This window comes from Pteropus vampyrus, unplaced genomic scaffold, assembly GCF_000151845.1.
Source record: "Pteropus vampyrus isolate Shadow unplaced genomic scaffold, Pvam_2.0 Scaffold51, whole genome shotgun sequence".
In the NCBI taxonomy this organism is placed as follows: domain Eukaryota; kingdom Metazoa; phylum Chordata; class Mammalia; order Chiroptera; family Pteropodidae; genus Pteropus; species Pteropus vampyrus.
The window spans coordinates 494,449-520,631 of NW_011888832.1; the positions used below are offsets into that span (position 1 = coordinate 494,449).

The 26,183-nt window shown below is 39.7% G+C and overlaps 1 protein-coding gene across 8 annotated transcripts in view; it reads right to left on the reverse strand.

The window, feature by feature from the left end:
* Positions 1-26,183, reverse strand: part of RSPRY1 (ring finger and SPRY domain containing 1) — a 40,563-nt gene that overhangs the window by 2,616 nt on the left and 11,764 nt on the right. For 6 of the 8 annotated variants that reach the window (XM_011360121.2, XM_011360118.2, XM_011360119.2 and 3 more), the window contains 14 exons: positions 24,844-25,348; positions 20,786-20,838; positions 19,998-20,110; positions 18,818-18,944; positions 17,963-18,021; positions 17,615-17,689; positions 16,009-16,075; positions 15,470-15,601; positions 14,148-14,263; positions 13,063-13,206; positions 8,567-8,678; positions 6,375-6,477; positions 5,899-6,051; positions 1,545-1,649 (listed from right to left, as the gene is read on the reverse strand). In XM_011360121.2, the coding sequence (XP_011358423.1) occupies positions 1,545-1,649; positions 5,899-6,051; positions 6,375-6,477; positions 8,567-8,678; positions 13,063-13,206; positions 14,148-14,263; positions 15,470-15,601; positions 16,009-16,075; positions 17,615-17,689; positions 17,963-18,021; positions 18,818-18,944; positions 19,998-20,110; positions 20,786-20,838; positions 24,844-25,193 (1,709 nt within the window). In that variant the 5' untranslated portion in view covers positions 25,194-25,348. The remainder of the gene's footprint in view (positions 1-1,544; positions 1,650-5,898; positions 6,052-6,374; positions 6,478-8,566; positions 8,679-13,062; positions 13,207-14,147; positions 14,264-15,469; positions 15,602-16,008; positions 16,076-17,614; positions 17,690-17,962; positions 18,022-18,817; positions 18,945-19,997; positions 20,111-20,785; positions 20,839-24,843; positions 25,349-26,183) is intronic. The other 2 variants (XM_011360125.2, XM_011360124.2) reach the window with 1 other exon arrangement.

Below are 26,183 nucleotides of genomic sequence, written 5' to 3' on the forward strand. Positions count from 1 at the left end.
TTAAAATTTATATTCTTAAGTTTTCTTTATCAGCTTTTGGTATGATTCTCATGCAGGCGTTGTGAAAAGAATATAGTAATTTTCCTGTTTTCTCCATGGTCTGGAGAAATTTAAATAGAATCTTATCTATTCCGCAGATGTTTGAAAGAATTCACCTGTGAAACCACCTGCTTAGTGCTTTCGGGGAGGAGGGCAAAGGGAGCTTCGATAACGGCTCGGTTTCTTCTGTGGGAAGAGGAATTAGATTCCCATCTCTTCTTGAGGTCTCTTCGTGTCATTAATTTCTCCGGACTTCCCTTCTTTACCCCCACTCTTTTAAAATTGTTGTGGCTGCTGAAAGTTAAGCTAACTTTCTTGGAATTCTTTTAATTTCCTCTTCCAACTCCGTTTTGGATTTTTGTATTGAGGAGACTGCTCATACTTTAGGTGCCTGACTCTAAGGTTTTAGATTTCGGCTTTCATTCACAAACCCTGACTGTGCAAAAACCACCGAGAAGGGTCTGAGAGCGCGAAGATGAGTAAGACCAGATCCTGCTGTTCGGGATCTTAACGTTTTTACAGAAACAGAGACCAACGGGTATCAAGATATCCAACATTTAAAGTCTGTGTCTGCCTTTGAGGCCCTGGAAACTAAAACCTCTAAAGGGGCTAAAATGAGGAATTCTGGGCCGCAGTTGATACCAAGGAAAACCACAGCCGGAGCCACTGTGCTTTCCTTCAGAAGACAGACTGGTGCAGGAGATAAATTGCATGCACTTCCCCTAGTAGCCGATCAGCTAACAAGCCATTTCAAAACACAGCAGACCAGTAGAAGCAGAGTCCCCAGGGGCCCAAGCTGAGCCATACCTGGGGGTGACAAATTGGGGTCCATCACTCTAGGCTCTGGACCCCTAGGAGACCTGGTAGCTAAAGCTATGTCACAAATAAGAGTAAGGCGGGGTATGAACTGTGATGAATTACGGGGAGCTGGCCTGGAACATCAGCACGGGAATGGCTCAGGTTCAGTCAGCACGCGCCTGGCCCAGGCCGGGCCGGCATGCCGCCAGCTCCTTGCCTAACTCCAGCTGGGATGCCCTTCTCGGGGACCGGCCCACTCGCTGGTCTCGCTGTTTAGCCACTCGGATCTACAGCATCCAGGCTGCTCTCTGAGTTCATCTCACACAACTGAAATCTGGTTAGATGGCAGGGAGGCACTGCCTCCTCAGTGGTTAGGGCTGTAGGTGGTGAGCATATGAGGAGGCCTAAGACTAAGAGAGATTTCCCAAGAAGCTCATAAATAGCATTAAACCTTTTACATTTTGTGACGTGAAAACTATTAAAAATATAGTATTGAGAAAACACGGGCATTCCATATAAAGTGGCTTCTTATATTTCAGGCACATTCTGGAAGGCAGCCACGCACTACATGGCAGTTCTAATTTCTCACTCAGCCCACCTTGATGAACAGCTATGGAAATGACGACACTTTAAAGCAATTCAGGAACGGAATGGATGAAACTTTGGCTGATGTACGAAACAGGAAATAATCAAACAAACCCTCTTACCTGTGTCCACATGGCTTCAATTGTGTGTCTGCTACCTCATCGCAACACAGGGAGCAGCAGTTTTCCCGGATGCTGACTTGCTTCAACAGAGCAAGACGCCTGTGCCTGAGTAGAAAACACAGTTTGTCAACAAATCAATGGGGTCTGTTAGCAGTGATGTGTAAGAAATGCTTTGAAAATGCTCTGAAAGCATAGTGAACGAAAAAAGACTACATAGCAGGCCTGACAAGCTCAGAGGGCCACACAGCAGGCCTGACAAGCTCAGTGACGGAATGTAATCACACAGGGTGATCTGATCATAAATTCCTAACTGGGCAGGTCAAGGTGGGCAGTCTAGTCCCAGGCCTACAGCTCCTTTAGTAAAAGGTTATCTTTGCCTTGAGCGCCCCTGCTTTAGGCATCTAGGATGATGCACCTTTGAAATGCCAATCTTTTCCAAACACCTGGGAGGCATAACCCCTGGGAGGCACTGGGTGGAGCACCTGAAATTCCTCTTTATTATCCTAGTGCCCACATACCATCTGTACTTACTGTAAATGTTAAATGTTAAGTATCTTATACCCACCAATCTTAGAAATCCACCCCCCTCTCCCGCCTTGCTTATTCCGGCCTCTGTAATCTATCACCAATGGATTTCATGTATCTTCCTTCTCTCTTTTGATTCTAAATGCATAAAAAACCCCTGCAAAACTGCCATTCTCCTGAGCATTTTCTCAATCTGTTGACATATTCCAGGCTTGTCCTCGGTTTCGCTCTAACTCTAATAAACTCTTATAAAATATTTCTATAGGTTTGGACATTCTTGCGTCGACATTCCTTTTGTTCAGTAGTTTTCGCGCACATCTCGTTTCACTCTTATAGAGATTCAAAATCACTGGACTCCATTTTAGAATAAGGAGGCATGGTCGTTCCCCTTGTACAAATAGTTTAAGGAGTTGATTTGCATAAGGTCACATACAGTAAACAGATTCAGGAATCAAATTCAAATCTTTTAATTCTAAGTCCAGTGCTTTTTATTTTACCAGCAAATTTTTAACCTTTTAAGGCGCACATCTCTGAGTTTGATGAAAAGCATATAGTATTTCCCAAGAAAAATGTACATACACGTTTTTATACAATTTCAAGGTGTTATGATAGCCTATCGCAGACTCCCTGGAGGTCTAGACACCCCAGGGTAGAATCCTTGCCTTGCACTTTTGCTCAGTCTGGAGTGGAAAAGCAGTCGGCAGAGCCACACTGCTGAAGGTACAGCCCTGATGCGTGGGCAAGAGGAACAGGGGGCATTCGTTCAAGCACTGAGGCTTCACTAAGGGCCAGGCGCTGTTCCGAGCCCTAGCAATTCTGCAGTGAAGAGAGGACTAGTAAAGTATCTCTCCGCCTTCAGACAGCTCTTTTCCCATAACCTGCCCTATACATCTCTTCTGCCTAGCTGTTCCTGTTATATCCTTTTTACAATTGACCAGTAATCTATAAAGTAAACTTTTCCCGAGTTCTGTAAGCTGCTCTAGCAAACTGATCAATCACAAGGAGGGGGCTGTGGGAACCTTTTATTTATAGCTGGTTGGTCAGATGCACAGGAAACAACCTGGACTTTTGATTGGCATCTAAAATCGGGGAGAAGAGCAGTCTTGTATAACAGCCCTTAACCTGTGGGATCTGATGCTCTCTCTAGGTAGATAGTGCCAGAATTGAATTATTGCTTGGTGGTGTTGGAAAACACAAACAGGACCATTCTGGCTGCAGAATCAGCAAGTGCAAAGGTCCTGAGGCTACAATAGACCTCAGTGTGTTTTAAATGTTTAAAAGTTTAAAACTACAGTATGTTTTAGGAGCAGTAAGGAGGCCAGGGTGGCTAAAGAAGCATGAACAAATGGAAGAGGGTAGGAGGTAAGTAATAGAAGTAACGGAAAGGAGGGGACAAATCCTGTAGGACAAGGTAGGTCACTGCGAGAATTTAAGCTTTTACCTTAAGTGAAATGGGAGGCCACTAAGCATTCTGACCAGAGAAGCACACAATCTGATTTAAGCTATAACAAAATCATTCTGGAGGCTGTGCTGAATAGACTGAAGAGGGTCAAGGCAGGAACAGGGAGACCAGTTAGAGGGCAGGGCAAAAATAATCCAGGTGGGAAATTATGGAGGCCTTGACCACGGTGACAGATGATATGTAGTAGCTGGATTTGGGATATAATTTGAAGACACGGCCCGCACGATTTGCTGAGAGATTGAATGTGGGAATGACAGGAAGTGCGATGTCAAGGACAGTCCAGGATTATGGCCAGGGAAACCGGAATGATAATAAGGTATTAACAGAGATGAAGAAAGACTGGAGAAGCAGGTGGCTGCATGTGGATGACTCTTGTGGCCGAGAGGTGGGTACATAGTACTTCACTGAACTATTCTTTTTTTCTTTGTGTATTTGAAGTTTGCCATAATAAAAAGGTTAAGAAGAAAAAAGAATGAATGAAAGGAGATGAATTAGAGACAGAGAGTACACACAATATAGAACAATCTATAAAATCCCAGGTAGTAAAGGGCCGCGGTCCCCTATCCTCAAGCCAGGAAAGACTGCTGTGCCACTGAGTAAAAAGTATCCTTGAATACAGCTTTTGGAACACAAGCTGAAAATATTAACGGCATAGAAAACGATCTTGGGCACATTAACACTTAATGCCACAATCTAATTAAGTGTGACCGGTATGTACCGGCAGGAGGTTGGCATTAAGGAGGACACTCGATTAGCCTCCGACAACTCCTGTCTTGGTGTCACTGTCAGAGACGAAGGTCTATGTAGCACTGGAATGCCCTAGTCTGTAACTCTGCTGTTTTTATTCAAGGCAGGCTGCACTTTCGGTGCTGAACTGACGTCGTACCGAGGGAGGACCCAGAAGCTGTCCATAAGAGGAGACTTGCCGGTAGTTGATGCCTGTTGCCATCTAACTTTTGGAAAGTCCAATTCTGCAGGGGCAGTTAACTAAACGCTGGAGCAGTTTTAATCTAGGCCAGACTCTAGGGGAACTCTCTGATGGATTGGTCGCACCCTTCTAGGTGTATGTGAGAAGCGGACTTACGCGCCGCATTCAAGACAGGCTAAATGAAAAGGTAATGGGGTATGGCAGATGCGAGAGCTGCCACTTCAGACTTTCCGCAGGAGGAATTAAAGTCCAGAATCTCTGTCAAGCAACAAAGACAAGGTGAAGGGAAGTTCTAGGAATGAACCTCAGGTCCCTGAGCTGAGATGTAAGTGGACAGTCTTTCTGTCTGGGATATTCTGGAGGTTCTGCTGCTGCAAGCAATGCTGCTGTCACTATGCAACATTTTCCAGTTTATCTGGAAACTTCAGAGCCACTCTCGAGCCCTGAGATACTGAGTCTAAGGTGAAGCACAAAGCTGTTTATAGACCTGCTTTTTGAGCCAAAACAGGAGCTAGGATTATAACTTATTTTATAGGTACCTTTAGGGGCATGATGGCCCGACACAGGCTCCACCCTGACCAGGGTGGTCTCCTTCACCGCTGAGAGAGACTGTCACTCATATAACAAATGTGGCATTAGTAACTGGAATGCCTTCCCCACACAGGCCCAGGAAGCTGCTCTGGTAGAAAATGATAAACTTTGGCTCATATTGTGAAACAAGCTCCAATTCGAAGTAATTACCAAGAAGCAGCTGGAGTCTTTCCCAGCTTAAGGAACAGACTGTGTTCATCTCGTGAGGAAGAAAAGCAGGCATTTAGCCGATGAGACAATTAATGCCAATCAGTTTTGAAAAATAAGGGCTGTGAAATTTTATCCAAGATGGCATCCCCATCTTAATGGCTGTAGAAGTGTGGGCAGGTTTGCCACATGGCTTAAACCCAACAAGAAGTCTGTTTCAACAATCCCAAGTCTGTTAAAAGATGCACTTGATTTCCTACTATTCGGGATTTTTACATCGACATTTAATCGAAGTTGTCAGGGGTTTTCTGGTGTATGTGCACATGCAATACTGTCTGATTTTTACAACAATGTTGTTTATTTCATAAACATTATTTGGAAGCACTCTTTCTTTCTGGGTTCTGTGATAAATGGCAGTGAAGTTATCTGTGACTCGAAGGTTTGGTGGCTCCTGTGAGACCACCTGGGTCTGGTGCTTTTTGCGAACACAGCTCCTAATTTCTTTTCAATTAATTTTTTAATAATTACTTTGTCTATGTCTCTTCTGGGATGTGGTTTAGTAATTTATATTTCCTAGGAAGTCACTACTTTACTCAGGGTTTCAAAATTATTTGTATAAAGCTGAAAAAAGTCTCTTAGAAACTTGTAATTTCTCACGGGACACACGTGGAAGTCTGGAGATAGCCTGGCAGAGTCCTTACCTTGGCAAGATGATTTTCTCTTCAGCTGTTAGGAAGGCGTAATCATTAAAAGTGCTAAATTTCATAGATGGTGGATATTTGAATGGTTTTGCTCCAAAATTGAACTCACATTGTTGATATGACATGAAACTAGCTGCAGCAAAAAATCCAGATCTACAGATAAAAAGGAGTACAGAGGTCAAGAGAACTCAAACAAACAAAGTAAAGCTCATTCTCAGAATTGGGATGGGTCACACCCTAGCTGAAAAGAAGGGTGACAGATTGTTCATAACCCTGACAGGACTGTGAACCAGTCTCCTGCCCTCAGCTTCCTAGTTCAAATTTTGGGACAGCTTCAGGTACAATCAAATGGGTCCCCAATTACTTGAAATAAAGTGATTTCTCATCACAACTGACTACACAAATGGACAGTTTTTTCTGGAGTAAAGTACATTCCATGCATCTCTTAAAAGTTTTGATTGAAAAAAGCTACTTACACAGTAGATGAAAAGACTTGCTTCTCAGGAGGCAGTTGGCTGCCATTTAGAAAGAAGATCATTTGCTTTTCATTCAAGTCTAACAGAAATCCTACCGTATCTCCTACAGAATAAAGTGAAACACTGTTAGGATACGGGTGTATATTACCAGGATTCTGCTAAGTGTCTCAGTTTTGATGTCACTGTATTGAGTCTGTACTGTAGCCCTGGATTCAACATATTCAACTTTCTAGCTTCTTATGCAACTGATCTGACCCCTACATACCAGTATCATATGAACCATTAAAAAGAAAAAGCTGCCAATTAACCTATGACGGGCCATCCATTATATGAGACATCCCAATTTCAGAGATGCTAAAAATGTGAAAAAAACGTGCATTTTAGGATCAGTGAAATATGGTAAGATCAAAACTATGTGCTTCTTTGCCTCTCTGGAGATTTAAAATTCCCTAGGGTAACAATTACCCAAAAGCATGTTTAAAAAAAAGGATTCATCTTCACTCATAAAATTTTTGCTTTTTAAACTGTTAAAGATAAACACATGAAATTACACAGTGATTTATAGCACAGGAATTTCAAAAATGAAATCTTTTTTCCCCCTTGCTATATAAGGTTCGCTTCTAAGCATTTATCCTGAGAAAACTCAGAATGGTTTATAATTTTTCTTTTATAGTAATAATGATAAAAAGGTGAAAATATAATTATCTAACCTTGAGGCATTGATTAATATAGTACAATTATATAATAATAAATTGAAAAAAAAAATTAAAATACTGTTATTTAATAACCTGGAAAGCTATTTAAGGCATATTAAGTATAACAACAAAAAATATATATATCAAATTTTAAGTGTTTTTAAAAAAAGAAATCTCTGGATGGATTATAAGGGATTTTAGTTTCATTTTGCTTTTTCCCCTATTTTCCAATTTTTATAATAAACATTACTACAGTAATCTTTTTAAAAATTACTAAGAAGCCACACTACACAGTCTTTACAGACAGAGCTTCTATCGTATGCTCTGTTAAACGCAGTTTCATGTTCCTTTAAGAACCTGCAAGCCATTAAAATGAGGGCTTGTGCTGGCTTTTAAGGTTTTTTCCTTTCCCACACTATCAGTTTAGTTAATTAAGTGGAGCTGTGCCCATGCAGCAGTGGTCAAACCCTGCTCCCCTGGCATGCCTGAAAATCCAGTTACATCTATGATGCTGATGGTGGCAGGAAGCGGAGAGAAGGCTTGGAGAAGGAGCTGGACTCTATCCCCTGCCTAGCTCCAATGTTGGGAATACAATCTTTCCAGAGGCACCGTTCCCTACATATGACCCTATGTCTTCAGAATGGGTTGGTGGGGGGCACCAGGAGGCCCCGAGAAGACCATCCGCTGGTACAATGGTGCCGCGGCAGGAAAGACCTATTTGCACTGTAATTAACTGGAGGTAAAAGGACTCAATAACCTTAAATCCTTCGGTCTGTGTTTAATAAACCAACTGTGTGGCTCAAACTTTGCTGCTTGAATCTTTCATTAATAAATGTTTTCATGGGTCTAGGGCCTTAGATACCGCAAACTGGATAGAACAAAAACTGAACAGGGAGAAAAAGATCGTGCTGTTGCTAAGATATATATTCCTGCAAGAAATCTGAGAGCCATGATTGAGAGTTCTGGTAGCCTGTGGCCCCTTCAGCATCCTGAGCCTGACGTCTGAAGAATGAAGGCTAGGCAGATGTGTGTGAGGCTGAAAGAGCTCAAGTTATCCTTAAAAATTGCTCTAGAGGTGCCCAGAAGGTGGCCACCGATTAGTGCCTATTCCACAGTTATCTGGTCTCTGAAAACATCTTCATTTAACTGGCATTACAATTTCATTATCTTCAAAATCTCCATGGCTGCTTTGATTCAAAACATATACCCAGCGAGGAAATTAGAATTCACATTAACCTTAAGATGATCACTTCCCACTAAATTAAGAATTTTATATTCTGAGATGCTTTTGCTGAAGGAAGAGCTCCACTAGAGGCACCAGAGGTGAATTTACCAGGAGAATACCATTCACATCCATGGCAGGGGGATACAAAGGCTAATCCTTTTCACATTTCATATACTTCCATTTAAACGTTTTAAGACCTAACATAATAGATGCTTCATAATAACCTAATGTCTTAACCTAGTCGATAAATTCTGATGGAGAGGAATGAATACCTTCTTTCCAGCATGGGTGTAGGTGAGGCTTACTTCTAGCATTGTACCAAATTAGCTGCCGGCAGCCATCGTATGCACAGGAGTATTCATCGTCCCCAATGCCATAGCCTTCCTGAAGGGAGACAGAGCCCAGGAGGTTAGCAAGGCCTGCTGTGTTCTAGGAAAAGAGAGTGTGTCTTTCTTAACCATCAACTGGGTGGCTGGAAGTCTAAGCTTTCCGGATGAAGGGAGAGCCTATGGTTTTTAGAAGATGTAAAATTCTGACTTAGAGGCCTAGTTCCTAGAACAGATGACCAATTTTCACATTTGTTACTTCATTTAATTCTCACTAACCACCTTGAGGCTGGTGGCATTACACTCCATTTTAAGAGGAAATAAAGGCTCAGAGAGGTCAACCGGCTTGCCTAAAGACAAATTACTAAGAGAGTCGAGTTTGGACCTTGGAATCATCTAATTCCCAGACTGGTGTGCTTTCCACTTCACTGCTGCTGGACAAACACCCTTCTTGCATGTAGTAGACTTCAAAACACCCACATGCTCACAGATTTCAAAACTGGAGGCAAGAGAAAGACTACAGTGGACAATCGGCTAATACTTATTTTGAGATCAGCTCAATTTGAGCAACATATAGGTCCTTGACAGCTTATCACTTACTGCCTTATAATTATCTCACAATTATTTTATTATTAAAATAAAAAGGTGGATGGAATCTTAAGAAATTATTTTGAGTGCTTATAAAAATAATAATAAAAATTATAAATAAAATACAGGAAGCATGCAAATCAGACAATGGCTATCTTTAAGGGTCAAGGGTGAACGATTCTAATGGAGAAAAGAATTGAAAATGTAGGCCAAATCTAAGTAAGATCTCAGGTTCTGGTGATGGTCTGCTTATTCTACAGGATAAATGAAGTGAGGAGATAGACTGAAAAAAGGCTCTAACATATTTCTGACTCCAGCTACAATATATTAAATTCTTGACCTGTAACATACTGAATTTGGATGAGTATTCTCCAAATTGAAGCTTCTGACTTAGCTGTTCTGAATGCACTATTCGGACTATTTAAGAGTTAAATGAACTTGATTCTAATTGCCTTTAGGCTGAGAAGAAACTCACCAGTCTACCAGAAAGAATACCTTGCTATCTACCCCTTTCAAAGCCTGAAGAAGTAAAAAAACTTGTTTTTTATTTTATGGGTGTCACAGCATAGGCAAAAGGCAAGCAATTACTTCTATTGAACTTTCTAATGTCCTATAAAGTCCTCGACGGAACACTTGAAAGAAATTCCTAGATTACTAGCCACCAAAAGTTGTTAAGAACACACTTTACCATGCAAAGTTTTCTATGCCTCGATAAATTTCACAAGAGTGGCATTGTGGGACAAAGGGGAAACTAATCATTTTAACTACTACAGATCAACTTCCACGGGCTAAGAAGTAGGTGCCTATGCCAAGCAGAGATGCACTTTGAGTTCACAGCTCAGAGAGCAATCTAGGTGCACTACACTCTCCTTCAACCTGAAAACATTCCCAGCATGACAAAACCTATGGTTTCCCTTGGCTGAGACAGATAAACGAGAGCACAGGGTGTTAGCTTGAGCTGCCTGTTTCCGGTCATGTATATTTTAGTAATGGAAACATTACTAATAACAAAGAAAGTTTATTCATAGCTTGTCATTTGGAGAATATTTTGAATCCTTCTACATGTGGTAAACACCATCCTTTTTTCTGCTGTCCAGCACCTCAACCCCCTTTTCTGTTATGGGGAATGTAATGAAGGTACAGTGTTCTGCTCTGGAGGAAGAGGGGTAAGAGGTGACCTAGGCTTGGCCAACTGGACCCTCACATCACATACCTGGTGTGGTGAGTGACCCCACGTGGAAGGATGGTTAGGTCTGATTTGCAGCAGTGTTGGCGTCCTGGCCCCCAAAACACTGGCTGCTGTAATTCCTGTCTCTCAGCCTTGGACGTTGCCTTGGAGCCTGTCTAGTTCCCAAACCCCTCAATGGTCTGGGAGGCCCTGATAAGCTTCCAGGTCATTCCTATTCTGCTTACCAAGAGTCATTTTATCTAAGGCAAGAGGCTTCAACAGGTGAAGGAGCTCGGGCTATCCTGACCAGGGTCTGAATTCTTCTCCAGCACCTGGAGGCTGGGTGACTTTGGGTAAGTTTCTAAATTAATTACTCTGAATTCATACCTTCATCTTTAAAAGGGAGAATGCCACCTTCCCAAACTCTCAAAAAGATTAGTGATGAGTATGAGAAAGGTCTGTCACATGGTAGATGTTCATGAAAAGGCAAAAGATATTTTAGACAAGTCGAAACGCACCCTTGGAGACTCATTACTTCCAAACCCCTGTAAAAATATATATCACAACAAACTGTTCTGTAGGTGACCTGAACAACTATCCTCAAGGTTTTAATTTTAATGCTCTATCTCCAAGCTCAATGCTTTGATCATCTTTTGAAAACTGAAGGCTAAGTGGTAAGAGAAAATAAGAGGCACTATGGACAGATTTCAAATCTTTAGAAACTGGGTGTTTCCTAGCAATGACTTATTCCATAAAACCACACCCTGTCTGTACAGACAAAATGGTTCTGAATCACCAGAACAATGTCTATCTGAAACAAAGTTCTAAGTATGGCAATATCGTTAAAACCCTACATCTGAGAAAAGATACATTAGATTTTACCAATTTCTAACAGGGAATTGGCCAGTCGACTTGGATCAGGGAAAAATGTTTTTTGTTTTTTAAAGAACGAAATTAACAATCTATCAAGTATCAAGCAATTTAGAGGGTAAAGCAGCATTTTATGCCTCTTAATTTGAAGAGCTAAAGTTTCTGCAACTACATGGCAGAAATAATCTTCATCCACCAGATAAAATGAGCTAGCTTCATTGGTGATTTAAAAAAATTCAGTCTCAGATATACACACCTAGACTTATTGCTGCCAAATCAGGAGAGACAAACTTTATATCAAGGCTTCCTTACCAGAGGAATCTCTATTTCTTCTAATTCTGGAACAATTTTTCTGTTACGAGATCAGCTAGTTCTCTCAGATTCTCACCATTTTCAAATGCAAAGAAAACAACTATTGTAGAATAGAAAGTGACTGAATTTTTGTGCTAGTTTCTTTATGTCCTACTTTGACTCAGTTTTCTCATCTGTGAAATGCAAATTATGACAGTAAAAATGGTTGTGAGAATCACATGATAGACTGAAATGAAGGTGCTCTGGAAATTAAGATTTTTTTTTTTTAAAGTCCTAAAAAAATCATCTTTAAGACATCATTTGGGGGCAGTCTGTGAGTGTAATTGGTACTATCTGCTTTAAATCAGTGCCCATGTTGGGAACTAAGAGACTAACTGGCATTGTTCTCCAGACTCGCTTACTTCTGACTATGTGGAGCCACAATAAAGCCCCACACTTCCAGCTTTTAAATGAGGCCGGGCTGACTAGAAGGCCCTGTATCAGGGAAGATTCCCAACAAAAGCAATAGGAGACGGGAGTCTGGTTTCTCCATCATGGACAGGAGCCGGACCTGACCTCTCTACCAGTCTTCTTCCTCCAATTTACCTCTCTCCAGCAAGGAGCTTAGTAAAATGCCATGAACAATTCTGGGATGCTATACAGTCTTTCTGAAAGGGCTCTTCCAAAACTATACTTATGGCAAAGAAATTTAGTTTGATTTTGTTGGATCACTTCTAAAATCCATCCTAGGACCCTGCATATGGGATGGGAAACTTATTTAGGTTAATGAAATAATTCAAGGGGCTTTTCCCAGTCCAAAGGGTAAAAATAAATCATATGTCCACAAAATAGTCCTGATCAAAACTGGATTAATTCTCAATAGCTTATAATCTGAACAACAGAAGAAAGCCAGCTGGGCCAGGCATTAGATGGGTATAAAGTGGCAAGAAATCAACACCTGGAGGAAAGGGAGGAGCCCCAATCTCTCACATTCAAGTAGTGGTAGCCCAATCCTGCTTTCTCTAGTGGATTTATCTTCCTTTCTATATTACCGCTTTCTGTAACAGAAGAAAGATACTAGATATCGAAAACAAATGTTACTACTAATTATAAGGTAAAAATCAACTAAAAGAAGTCAAGCCCACATTTCATATTTAATAAAAGGAAGAGAATTCCTACAAAGCTCTTAAAGCTTAAATGCGAGGTAAAAATGATCACTGGCTTCAAAATAAGAACTGAGCCAAAGACGTGGCTGGGGCTGGAGCAAAGCCTACAAAGACACATCCAACCTCTAAGTGGAAAATTAATGTGAACTTAAAACTCGAGGGGAAAAAGGCTGAGGGGCAATTTCACTTGTGTTTTCTAGGTCTGCATCAGTTTAGCAAGCCACTGTTAGGGATATGGAACCATGTGGTTCATCTCAAGAAATGATTATTATGTAAATCTATCTGAAAAATAAGTACCCTCCACTCACTCGCCAAAAAACTGCCCTGCCCTCATTGGCCCAGTTCTCCAGAGTACTCACGTGATTGAGAAACTTGCTGTCTCGTGTGGCCCAGCCAATCTGCATGACGCCAGAAGTGACCACTGTGACTTCGTAGTACCACACCCCAGCATCCACACAGAAGGTGCAACGCACGCTTTCAAAAGAGGAGGCATCACAGCGAGCCTGGCAAAACCAAAAGGCATGAGAGTCCACCATCAACGCCTGACGACCACCAAAGTAACGGGCTGCTCGGAAGGCTGGTGGATTCGTCCTTGTTATAGCCTCCGGTGGACTACTGTTTCCTTCCCTGTGCACCCTCAGTGACAAAAGGGCGAAACTGGATGAAGCGCACTCTATTTTATAGTTTTATTTGCAGGGAGTTCTAACAGGATTGGAAGACCTCAAAGATGGCTGCAGAAAGAATCAGTGAAGGTTACTGGCTTCATTTTTAAATACTTATAGAGCTTTGCTTTCACAGTAGAGCCTTTTACAAATACATGAACATTGCCTTAACCTGTACTCGTTATGATGGAGTGAGACAAGGATATTGAAGGGTATACGATAAAGCACCTAAAAATAACTGAAAGCAGAAAACTACATCAAGCATTTGGCAATATGTAAGATCAAAGAGCTGTTTGCAGCCCTTCTTCGAACAGTTCTCTAATCTTGACATGTCTAGTGCCTTGTGGTACCTTCCTGCACATATGCAGCTCTCTCATCAACCTTCACCACAAAACCAGCAGCATTTCCAAGATACAGGGAGGAGGGAAAGCGCTAGACGGAATACAACTTGCTATGACGAGCTTAAAAAAAAAAAAAAGGGTCTCTTTTAGAAATACTAGTCTCTGTAGCTTTAGCTGAATAAAATGGCAAAGCTTAAAAACAGACATATTTAAACCAAAAATTCAGTAAATATTATCGTGCTTCCTGTATGTCCAGCATTATGTGGGATATAAAAGAGTAAATAACATCCTGCATACCCTCTCTCCTGCCTCTAACCACATTTCGATATGAAATAAGATTCCATCTACTCTGTAAGAAATTGCTTTTGTTCAGAACCAGGGCATGAAAATGAGAACAAGATTCCCCCCTCACTCCCAACGGACCAGCTGTAGAAGCTTTACCTCCAAGCCATGCGGTGAGATCTTCAGGTACTCGCTGACATCGTTGCTATTCAGCATGGCCCTAATGCTGTTCAAGTCCACTTTCTCATAGGTCAGCTGCCTACCTTCTTTTAAAACTGCAAGAGAAAAAGTGGTCATGTTTCTAAGACAGGCTGCTGTGAAAAAAAGCTAGTGTCATGACTAGCTGCCCTCCTCACTAGAGTGGCGATGCTCCTACATGGCACACCTGGGAGGGAGACCTCTGACGCTGGCTTTGCTGCTACACTCCCACGAGATTGACCAGGCTATGCGACATTCGTGCTTTCGTGACAGGCAGACCTCGGAGATACTGTGGGTTTGGTTCCAGACCACCTCAACGAAGCGGATTTTATGGCTTCCCAGTGCATTTTAAAGTTATGCTTACACTATAATGTAGTCTATTACGTGTACAACAGTATTATGTCTAAAAAACCAATGTACACACCTTAATTAAAAAATACTTTATTGCTAAAAAATGCTATCCATCATCTGATTCTTTTGTGAGTCATAATCTTTTTGCTGGTAAAAGGCCTTATCTATCTTTAATTTGTAAAACATGCAGCATCTCCGAAGCGCAATAAAGCAGTATCGCAATAAAACACAATAAAAAGATGTCTGCTTATATTATGCATGCAACGAAATCTGAACCGTACTTTTTCAGAATTATTCTTTAACTGGCACTACACAGGCTGTGCCCTAAGCCACTCCCCACAATGTGGCCATAGGAGCAGGGGGTTACAGGTCAACCTGAGCTTTAATTTAGCGCTGTGCTAACTACAGATGTGGAGGTACGAAGCGTGGCAGTATGGTTTTAGTTCTAGTGCTCCTAGGAGGAGAGAAAGAAAAACGTCAGGAGCGACCCTTGCTGCGTAGGCAAGATGTGACTTGAGTTTTGAAGAGCAAAGTTGGGACATGGAGAAGAGTAAAAAGAGGGAATTCCAACTGAGGGGACCAGGCCCGGAGGTAGGAATGCTTGGGACCTGCTCGTAGGACAGTGAGGATAGTTTGAGTTGGCAAGAGCTGATTAGACAGTGCCTGCCATCTGATCAATGGCCTTGATGCCACAGGAAATAGGAAACCAGTAAGCGCTTTTGAATAGGACAGTGCTAGAATTAGAAGCATTCCCTGTAATTCTTGTTTGAAGGGTCCCCAGAAGGCTTTTCTGCTAGAATACAGTCAATCTACCAGTAGAGGACCTTATAAGGAAAGACTCACTCACTATTACAAACTGACCAGTGATCCTATGGAAGAAATGGGTTTGGGAATGGAAATCGGCATTTTAATAAAAGACAAGTCCTACGTACAGAGATTGTCTAAGCTCCACTGGGCACAGAAACCAACTTGACGTTTCAGATAATCAGGATCGTCAGCCCAGGACTCCAACATGACAAGCCGGTCACTAATACTGGATTCAGAGATAGTCAATTTATTTTCACCTGTTTGGAGAGACATAAACCTTGAATTAACCATGAAAGAGTAGGATGCTTTGCTGGGCAGATTAGTGGTGGGAAAGAGTGAGGAGAGGCAATTGGAGAACTTGGAAACTAGAATAAGGACAGAGCCCAAGAGCTCTGATATTTTCTAGATAGTAGCAACCTCATCACTAAATTTTTAGCTATAAAAAGTGGATAATCACTGTCACCGAGTTTTGATTCTTAGGTGAGCAAACTCTTGCCTTTGTCCCTGTTGCATCTCACTGGCCTTGAGTTGTCTACACAGACAAAAACGGAATGTATGCATGTCTGATGGGGTTCAAAGCGTAAACTCATCCAGTAACTAAGAAAAATAAGATTTTTAACAACCGATACATAAGATCATTAGTGCAAGAAGTCACTATACCTACTTGTCTGTGCAAACTTTTCCAGTGCGATAAGTGCAAAAAGCATGACTGTGGGGTGGGACTGTAACTTCTGAAAGACAACAAAAGATAAAAAAACAAAAAACAAAAACATCATTCCCCTGCAGAGGCGGCAAGTTATCAACTTCCTCTTCTTACCCAATACATGTGCTAGGTTTTTGTTGGAGCAGTCAGAAAAGTTTTACTCATGCAAGTCTCGATTATCCACCTGCTTATATTGTTAGTAATGAAGAACCAAGATAGAGTCTCTTCAAATCTTATGTTATTTTCTTGAGGTTATTGGGCTCATTTATAGATGTGGAAATTTCAAAAGTATCCTGTTAAATACACTGTTATTTTACTTAGTAACATTTATATTAGGGCTTGGTTAAATAATGCTGATTCTTACATTCACTGAAGCAAGCCAAACAGAAACCTAGAATTGTAGCAAAAAATGACTTTTTATTCAGAACCCTAAAAGGAAGTATTCATCAAGTGTTCCAAAATAATGCAATTAACAACTAATGGCTTAGTTTTTAATCTGTTCTCTGAAAGGAAGTCCATAAATGCTGATGGTAGATGGGAGAAAGCAAGTGAGCTCTTTCAGTCACATTTAAGTTCGTGTCACATGTGTTTACATTTAAAGAAAGATCTGCTTAACATCACATCTTCCCACAGCCACCCTTTCGCACAGCTACGTTAGGAGCCTGCAAAGGAGCTCTATGTCATCAGACGATTCCATTCACTTCCCCGGTGCCCAACTAAGCTCTGCAAAGCTCACATAACCACCATCCTCCCCGCAGCAAAGCCTGTTCAGCAAGCACCCTGATTCTTGCCATATCCATTCTCGATCCCACTGTCTGGCTTTTCACGCCCTGAGCCCTCTCCTCCTGTCTCTGAACACTATCTTCTGATCAGACAATTCTCTGTAATACGCCAGGAACAAGGTCATGTCTATTTCTGAGCTTCTGCCAGTGATATGCCCTTAGCTAAGAAACCCATCTTTTCCTCCTGCGAGCACAATCAAATCCTAATCTTATGGTGTGACACAGCTGAGGTTCCACCTTCAAGAAATCTTTTATGACTCTCCCAGTTCTCACCACCCATACCTCCCACCTCCCACTCACCCAGCTCTCACCACCTATACCTTGTACCTCCCCATCACCTTCTCAGAACTCTCACGGCTCTCAGTCTGAAGGACTGTGCCCCTGATCACATCCTGTCATAAAATGGAGGCTGTCATGTCTGAGTAGTTCCATTTCCGCAACTAATCAGGAAACTTCTTGAGGGCAAAAGACTGTTATACTACTTCTGTACCCCAGAATGCTTTGTAACATAGTGTTAAATGTTTGAAGTACACATCATATAAGTACTGAAAAATAAGGTCTTTCAGATTTTGAAAAAGTCCAATGCTCACTAGGCCTGCAAAAATAACTTTAAAAAATACAGACCAGTCAAGATTGTGTAGTCCAACAATGTGAGAGATCTGACAACATAGCCACAGCAAACCACAAGCTTCACAGACAATATATCAAATCTTCAACAGTTTTAAGAGCAGCAACGAAGGAGGAGGGAGGGAGGGTTAGAGCTTTACAGACACCGGGAATCTGACCTGATGGTTTCCTGGCTTGGAATGCCATGTAATTTTGTTTCCACTGGGGAGGTCCTTACTACCATTTGGCAGACTCTAAGGACACACACAGAAAAGCCAATCGTAGCTGCTATCTTATAACTAAATTTAAAACCAGACCAATACAGCTGCTGTTTTTGCTTGTAATAAATTCCTATCCCACCCTCATTTTTTTTTTTTTTAACACAGGAGGGAACAAACACTCAGGAAACACCTGCAAATAAAATTTATAACTGATTCCATTCTCTGTCATAGTGGCTAAGCTGGCAATTTTAGAAAAATGAACAATTCTAGATGACTAAGAATAACTAGCTTTGATGTCTCACTTACCAGACACTGTAGCAAATATTCCAGTATTCCTGGGCTAAGTAAACCTATACTTGCAGGACCTAGACGAATACAACAAACACCGGATATAATTAAATGTGTCACATTATTTTTAATTAGTAACTAATAATAAAATTGTTTCGATAGAACTCTTTTACAAAGTAGTCTCCTACATATTATCTTATCAAGCCTCTGAGGTAGGGAATAATACTATCCCCATTTCACAGTAGAGCAGCTGAGCCCTGGAGTGAAGCGACTTACTACTCCAGGGCACTTGGGGAACACACGGCAGCGTCCGAACCGCACCCACATGTTGATTTCTAATCCACTGTTTCTTCCACCATACATGACATAACTAGCTGAGTTACTCGCCGGTACTTTAATGTGAACTATCCTAAAATGGGTAATATTCATAAACAAGTTAAATAACTACTTCTCTTCTCAGGAATTGCTCCAACTTAAAGTTCCTTTTTCTCTTCCCCTACCTTGTATGTTTCTATTACCTAGTTAAGAGTTTTAAGGTGTGTGTGCCTATATGTATGCTATATACATACATACATAATCTTATTTGTTATACTGAGTTTAGCCTTTTCTCTGATTCTTAATTTTAAAGCAAATAAGTAAAACTTTTCCTTTTAAGTTTCCCTCTGAAAATGCTCAAAGCTCAATTAGATTACATTTATTTCTGCGGCCTCTGAATAATTTTTTTCCTGTTATACCTGTCGCTCATTTTGGGGGGTGGGGGGGTGGAGGGAGACGGTTCTTTCTGGTATAGCAGGTTTGACAAAAGACCTACAGTGTAATCTCCCCCTTAGTGTCCGACTTAAGATCCTCCTTGGTGACGCCTCCCAGAGTTACCTGCTAGCTTCTCAGCCAAGCAGCCCAGGACAGCAGATGTGTTCCTGTGTTTGGCAGGATGACCTGAGTCCTGGCAAGCTACTTCTCCATTTAAATTGAGAATTTCTGTCAATTTCTGGAGTGCATCCTAAAAACAGAAATGAGTAAGTGTATTTGATAAATACACTACTTAGGTTTTTCCCCAAGGTAATTCTTTCAGACAAAAGCTATATGTGTTAAATTGACTCAGAATAACCATACGAAAATGATATAATGTACCCAATAATACCATTATTGATGGGAAATATTATTTGATCAACCTGAAAGTTTTCTTACATGAATTCCTAGATTCCATTTGACTCAAAATGCACCAGTTGTGTCAAACATATGCTATATATTCTTAAATCATTATATCATTTGGGTAGACTAAATCTACCCAAAGGCCACTATAATTTATAACAATACGGTCTAGTGATGTTGAAGTAAAAAGTTACCTTCAAAAATGATATTTTACGAAGCAAGAACAAATCTCACCAGTTTTGAGGCAAATTATAACAGAAACCGTGTGTAAGCCTAGGCAAAGGTATATTTATCAGTGACTAGGCCAAGACTTTTTCCTTCTGTACATAATGTTTTTCCATTTTGGACCTAACTGTCTGAGGTGTAAACTAATGAAAGATGCCAGAATCCAAAATTGTAAAAAAAAAAAAAGGATTCCATTGAATACATGGACTTAAAGCAATGAAAATATTGATACTTTTGTTCTATGTAAGGGATAATAAAGGTTATACTAATCTTTAATGTTTGAGTAAGAATCGAAAGGGCTTTCAGCATAATAGTTTTTCTTAATAGAAAATGTTTTAAAATTTTCTGTTATGAGGAAATTATTCAAAGAAAGGTAATAAAACCAGCTTAGCAACTTAACATTCTCCTCTAGTTTCCAAACAAAGATTGCATTTCAGATACAAATACTTCAATTTTTAACACAAAAAATTTTAAACTAAAACTTTATAGTAAGCTACTGATAGGAGGATGTAGCATTTCATTAGTAATAAAAAACCAAATTTACATAATGAAATTAATATTAAATAAAACAGTACCCAAAGGTATGAAGAAGAAATGCATTAATATCAAATAATCCTGTATTTGATTCATCCTATATTTAAGCATAGATGACAGTTTCATAAAAGAATTAACTTACTTTAGTGGGCAATGGACATTCATCTAATAACAATGTTATAACAGCTGGTCCCAAAGGATCTTCTAATGGAATAACTCTAATTAAAGACTGGACAACATCCAACCATCCTTCATCTAAGAGCAAGTCGAGAAGATTATACGATGAGCCATTTTTAAAAATGTGAAAATATATAACTTACAACACAAAATGACTTTACATTAAAATAGAAACCCTTTTGGCTTTCATCCTGTAGATTTTAAGCAGCTAATATCTGGCATGGACAGAGTCATCAGTTGCTACTCATCATGGTAGAGTCAAAGAATCCTAACTCACAGGAGTCTGGTGATTTCTGGGCATCTTAGAGAAAATTCAAGCTATGGTTCTGGGTTCTCAAAATATGATTTAAAATAGTTTTCAGCATTTTACTTATGGCATAGGAGTTAACTGAGAAGATTAAGTATCTGAAGCAGTTGGCTTTATGTTCAGAATGACACTTAGGAAACTGAAGGACAAAAATTATCTTCATTCTAGAAGAGTTATGATCAAAGATCTATCAACACCAAAAAATGTTTCTTGTAATAATTTCAGTGAGATAAAACCATTACTGAGAGGTGCAGCTACATATTCAGGATGCAATATATAGTGCTTATTAATTATTACCCTTGTATAGGAAAATTTCCACACACTAAGGGATTTTTTCTTTGTTGTGTATATTAAGTACTTTTGAAATCTTTTATTTAAAAAAGTGGCTACATTTCTTTATAGTTATTACTTCATCTGGAAGTATTTTTAAAAAACTTTAAAAATACCTGTTTCTGCCATTTCGTGCAATGTAATCATCGAATATGGAGGTTCCTGATCACTGAAAAACAAGCAATCGAGATATCAAATTTGAGGAACCAAGAAATGACAATTACAAAAAAAAGTTTACACTGAAAATATTGGGGTAGAAAGAGAAATAAAAAATGAACACAGATGAATGCAGAGAAAGAGGTGGAAGAGACCACCAGAGCTATAATCTGCAAGGACAAATGCATACCACATGTGCTCGTTTCCCAGGTCAGTGTCTATGATGCCCACAAATAAAACGGGCAGAAGGGCACACGAAAGGACCACCATGTGGCCTGAGGTAAAACTGGAGACCAAAGCCTACATTCACCTTTACCTCTAGAGGCCCAATGCCAAGGAGGTCAACATCACCTTCCTCATATTTACCTCAAAGAAATGCGCAGAAGGGAGATAATGATCCCGGCTGAGGATTTATGGAAACAAGGACCTACACAAACATCTCTATTTTTAAGTGTTCTTCTGGGAAATAACATTTTATGCTTAAACTTCAAAATATGGTGTTAGAAGAAAAAGAAACCAAACTTAAGGAGCTATTTAATATTCTAGACGCTTCTAAAACAGCACGAAATACCTTAATTTCGTGGGTTTTCAAACTGTGACCCCGGGAATCCTAAGTGCTTTAGAAAATTTCAATAATAAATGAAATATTTTCCAGCAAACAATGCTAAATCTAACTATTTAAGGAATAGTGTCACCATTTATTTGTTTATATATTGTGGCTGTTTTACTAAGAAAAAAATGTAAAACTAGTCTCTTCAATCATTTAATCCTCAGAATAACCTTGTGATATGGGAATTGCTAAGTTCATTTCAGGTACTCATTAAGTACTGGTTATTCACATCCTGTGTCTTTTCATAATAAAGGGAAATTCTTATTTAAAAGAATTATTTTGAACAATGTAATGGATAGATACGAACATTTCTGGAGAGCAATCTGGCAATAATGAGATTAAGTATGCACACACTCAACAATGCTAGAGAAACTATGACACAGAATAGACGCATACGAGGCTACTTGCTGCAGTGCTAACTGTAGGAACGAAAATGTAGAAGTCACCTAAGCGACCATCAGCAGATTATAGGATAACAAAATATAGTACCTTCAAGTATACAAAGGAACACTTTGCAGACGTCAGAGGAGTTGAAGCTTCAGATATAGCAATATAGGTTTCAAACGTAATGTTCAGAGAAGTTAAAAACAGAGATTTATATAACTATATCGGTTATGTAAATTCTGAAACTAACAAAAAACACTACACATAAACTCATATACAGACATAAACAAACATATAGCAGGCAGATTGGAAGAACATAACTTACACTCACTAGAATGGTTTACCCACTGATATTTGGAGGTGGGTGGTAAAGATGATAAAATCAGGAAAGAAGAGAAACATAACAAAAATATGACAAGGTCAGCACCCAATAAGGAATACGAGCACCTCGATTCTCTTTAGATACGCTTAAAGGACAAACACATCCCTACACTGAAAAAATGATAAACTGTTTTGAGGAACAGAAACAGCAGAAATTTCTGGTAGAAGGTGAGTGCTAAAGCCATAGGACTACCAGGCTCTGGGTCAGGAACCAACAGAGGTGACCAGGAGCTCTATGACTGCAAGGTAGGTAATGGGGACCGAAACCCAACTTGTGCAAGTGAAGCTGGGACAGGGTTCCCCTCTCAGTGAAAGGAGTTGAAAAAGTTATGAATGATAATCTGAGCTACCAATGGTACAAAGCTGTAAGTCTCTAGTGACAAAAACAAGGCAGAGAAAGCCATGCTGCAGGGTCTGGGCTTCTTACAGTGGGATGGGAACGCACAACCATCAATTTTAGGTTCAGTCATCACCTGAAGGTTCCTGGGACCCAGATGGAAACAACAAAAGTGAAAGATCAGATAGGGAGAGAGAGAAAACATGAATGACAGAGAAGACAGAAAACACACAAACACAAGTGGGGAAAAAAATTTCCACCAAGAGGAGTCGCAAGTTACAGTCCCAAAGCGCACGAGAGTAAATAACGTTAACGACGTCAACGATCTGAGGGTAAAGTCACTACCGAAAAAGATGCAAATAGAACTTCAAAATGTTTTTAGAGTAAGTGTATTTAAAGTGTACTTCCTGTGGCAACTCTCTCACTATGACATTAGGGGCTGTGCCCTCCTTTCAGATCAATGACACCCTTTCGTAAGTAACACTGAGAGAGAACAATAAATTCAGATTTTATAACCGCATACATTGTTTTAGGTATAGCTTTACTAAGCCCATCTATCTTTTATATTTAGTTTCAACAGCCTTATAAACTTTACAGGTTATGAAATTCTCCTTTTTTAGTTTCTAAAAAACAAGCTATGTTAACTATGTTTATAAACTGTCTGAACCGTTTTGCCATTATATTCTCCAACATGTCCCTTCACATTTGCTTTACATCTGTCTAATTCTTCCACTCTCGGAAGAGTTGTAATTCAGTACCAACAGGTTTAAGGTAAAAGTTGCCTTATTATTCAGATGTACACCAACTGCCTCATGTAAGTGAATTATGTGCTTTATCAACAAATTCACTTGTAATTTGTAATATTTTCCTAAAGCTTGTAAATAAACCTCCTACCTTGCCCCACACTCTCTGAATCACTTTTTAAAAAAATATGGCCAAGTGTATTCTGCACCCGTTTTTCCAGAAGGCTTAAATAACACTGTGGTTTACTTCCTTACTTGGGAAAGACAACTTTTCATTACAGTTTTATAGTACGTTTTAAATATCACCATGAAGAAACTTATATAACAGTTTCTAGCCCTTTGCTTGAGTTTGGGGAATGTAAATGGCACAGATTTATATTCACTAGGTATTACCTACAAATATATTATGGTTACATTAAATTAATTCAGATATCAGTACTACTATAAAGGCTGGTTTTAATAAACTTAGTAAGGCCTCTCAAATTCGTTATGAAGAATATTTGTAAGAACCACTTTCCCCAGCATCTTCTACAGAGAAAAAGATGTGCAAAACAGATTTATTTCTATGAGGGAAAAAAAAATCACCTCAGAATAATATGCACAGGTATACTTTGCTTAATGCTAAACAAAACTGGGTTTTTATATGTTGATTATCAAATATTTAGATACTTAAATTTACTATCAGAGCCTGAAACAAAAAGAACCCAGGTATAACTTGTAAAATAATTATCATCTATTGAGCAACTGTAATAAGGCACTATAGTAAATGCTTTATATGTATTATCTCATGATAATCTCTGTAAGAAAAATATTATTCCCCTATTAGAGATGAGAAATCTGAGGCTCAGAGAAGTAATTTATCCAGTGTCATGTAGTTAATTATGGGGCTGGGCCAGAATTTGAACCTTGGTCCATCATGCTCCTAACTATTGAACTATACAGTTAAGTTTAAATATTTTTTTCAGTTTGAACAATGCCTTTTAATTTCACTGTTATTCAATCTGGGATTTTGTACTTAAGAATTAGACAAAGTGGAGGATAAAAACACAACAGGTACAGGTGTGCCCTGCAGTTTCAATTTACAAGTTTCCCAAGTGGATCTAAGAGGGCCAAATAAGAGAGATAAAAGAGGGAGGATGAAAACGCCACTAGTTCTATGTTCTCGTGTTGCCAACGCAAGTTGCGTGCAGCCGGGCTCTTGGTAAGACAAGTCATCTTGAATCTCTGGTCAGTGGAGCAGATAGGCTAGCAAGATAAGAGTGAGTCTTCATGAAACCGTTTCCTATTGTAGCCTGCAACGCAAACTCAACCGTTACTATATTCTCTAAAAGACCACAGATTGGATTAGTGTTTTATGCTACAGAAATGTTTAGACATTTCCAGACAGGAGCAGTAAAACATTAAACCTTATAATTTAGTCTGTCATCAGAGACGAAATAAAGTATTCTCCCTTGCCCTATGAGCAAAAGGCTTGGCAAGCATATCCTACGAACTGAAGGAGTCCAAAAGTTGTGGTTCTTGGAAGAACACTTTTCCTTACACAGGTGACTGTCAGGTACTTACTTATCTACAAGAGTCCGTATGACTGCCAGTGTGTCCAGCACTAGCCCATCTACATTTTGTTTCTTTCTCCTTGGCTCATGTGGTCCTCGGCCCCTCCTTGGTGGCCGAACAGGGTCCCGGGGTTGGCTCCTCATGTCAGCAGTGGGTACTGTACTGTTCTCAGCCTGTTGCTGCTGGATGTCAACACTATCTTCTGCTCCACTGTCATCTCGGCAGATACAGGAGTTACCCATGGCAGCAGTGGCACCTCGAGTGCCCAGGAAGTGGGCTATGTGCTCCTCGAGAGTCAATAGCAGACCCTGGCCAAGGCTTCTGCTTGCTAAGAACACGGCCCAACCAAAGACAATCATTTAGATAGTTTTCAGTTTTCCAAGTATGGTTTTCATAATCTGCAGTTGAGGAACTTGCATCCTATTTGTTTTTAACAATTGAATGCTGAAAAAAGTTGCTGAGTTGATCTCCAACATTATCAATTACAGGGAATCCTGGTCATCCAGCAGCACTTCTAGAAGAAAAAGAGAAACGACAAGGAAAATGAATCAAAGATTCTTGGCAACTCAATTACTCAAACTTTCCCAGTATGATTTTGTAGACATTAGGATTAGAATGAGGAATCATCTCTGGTTATTTTTACAGGTTTCCGACACAAAAAAGTATCTCTGCATAAGAAAATTAACAATTAATAATTCTTTTCCATCATATTATAAAGTTGATTGCTAAACTGTATCCTAATAATCCACAGAAATTGCCACTGATTACTTAAAAAACCACGTGTGGTTCTATCTATACAAAATACCTTAGAAGAATGGGTACAGTTGTTTCAAGGGCTCCTTTTGTGGATAAGAAAATGAATTGTCTTTCTTAATATACATGTGTGAAAAAATGTAATATGTTTCAAATAAAATATCTATTTAGATATTTGTTGTTAAAAAAGTTATGATACAAATGTGATAGCATTCATTTAATATCAAGAAGAATAAAAAGATAGATAGCGTGTTCCAAATTATCCAAGCTGCAGGTTTCCCACTGGAGGCTCTCTCAAGAATTTAGAGAAATCATACAAGTAGTTACAAAATTTTTCTGTTATGTGAGCAAGACTGTTTTGCGAAAGGCAAATATATATTTCACAAAGTTACATTTTGACAATGATCAGTTTGTTATACAAGTCTGCTACAAAGAATAAGGATGTACCAATTATCTTTGTCTGGAAATACCAAGCACCTTGTGTCACCCACCATGCTGGCATTGGGAGAGCAAGACACAGTCCCTGTCCTCCCAAAATTCGTGGATGGCCATTCTTATCCCACATGTGTTTATCATCATCAAAACCCAAAAACAAA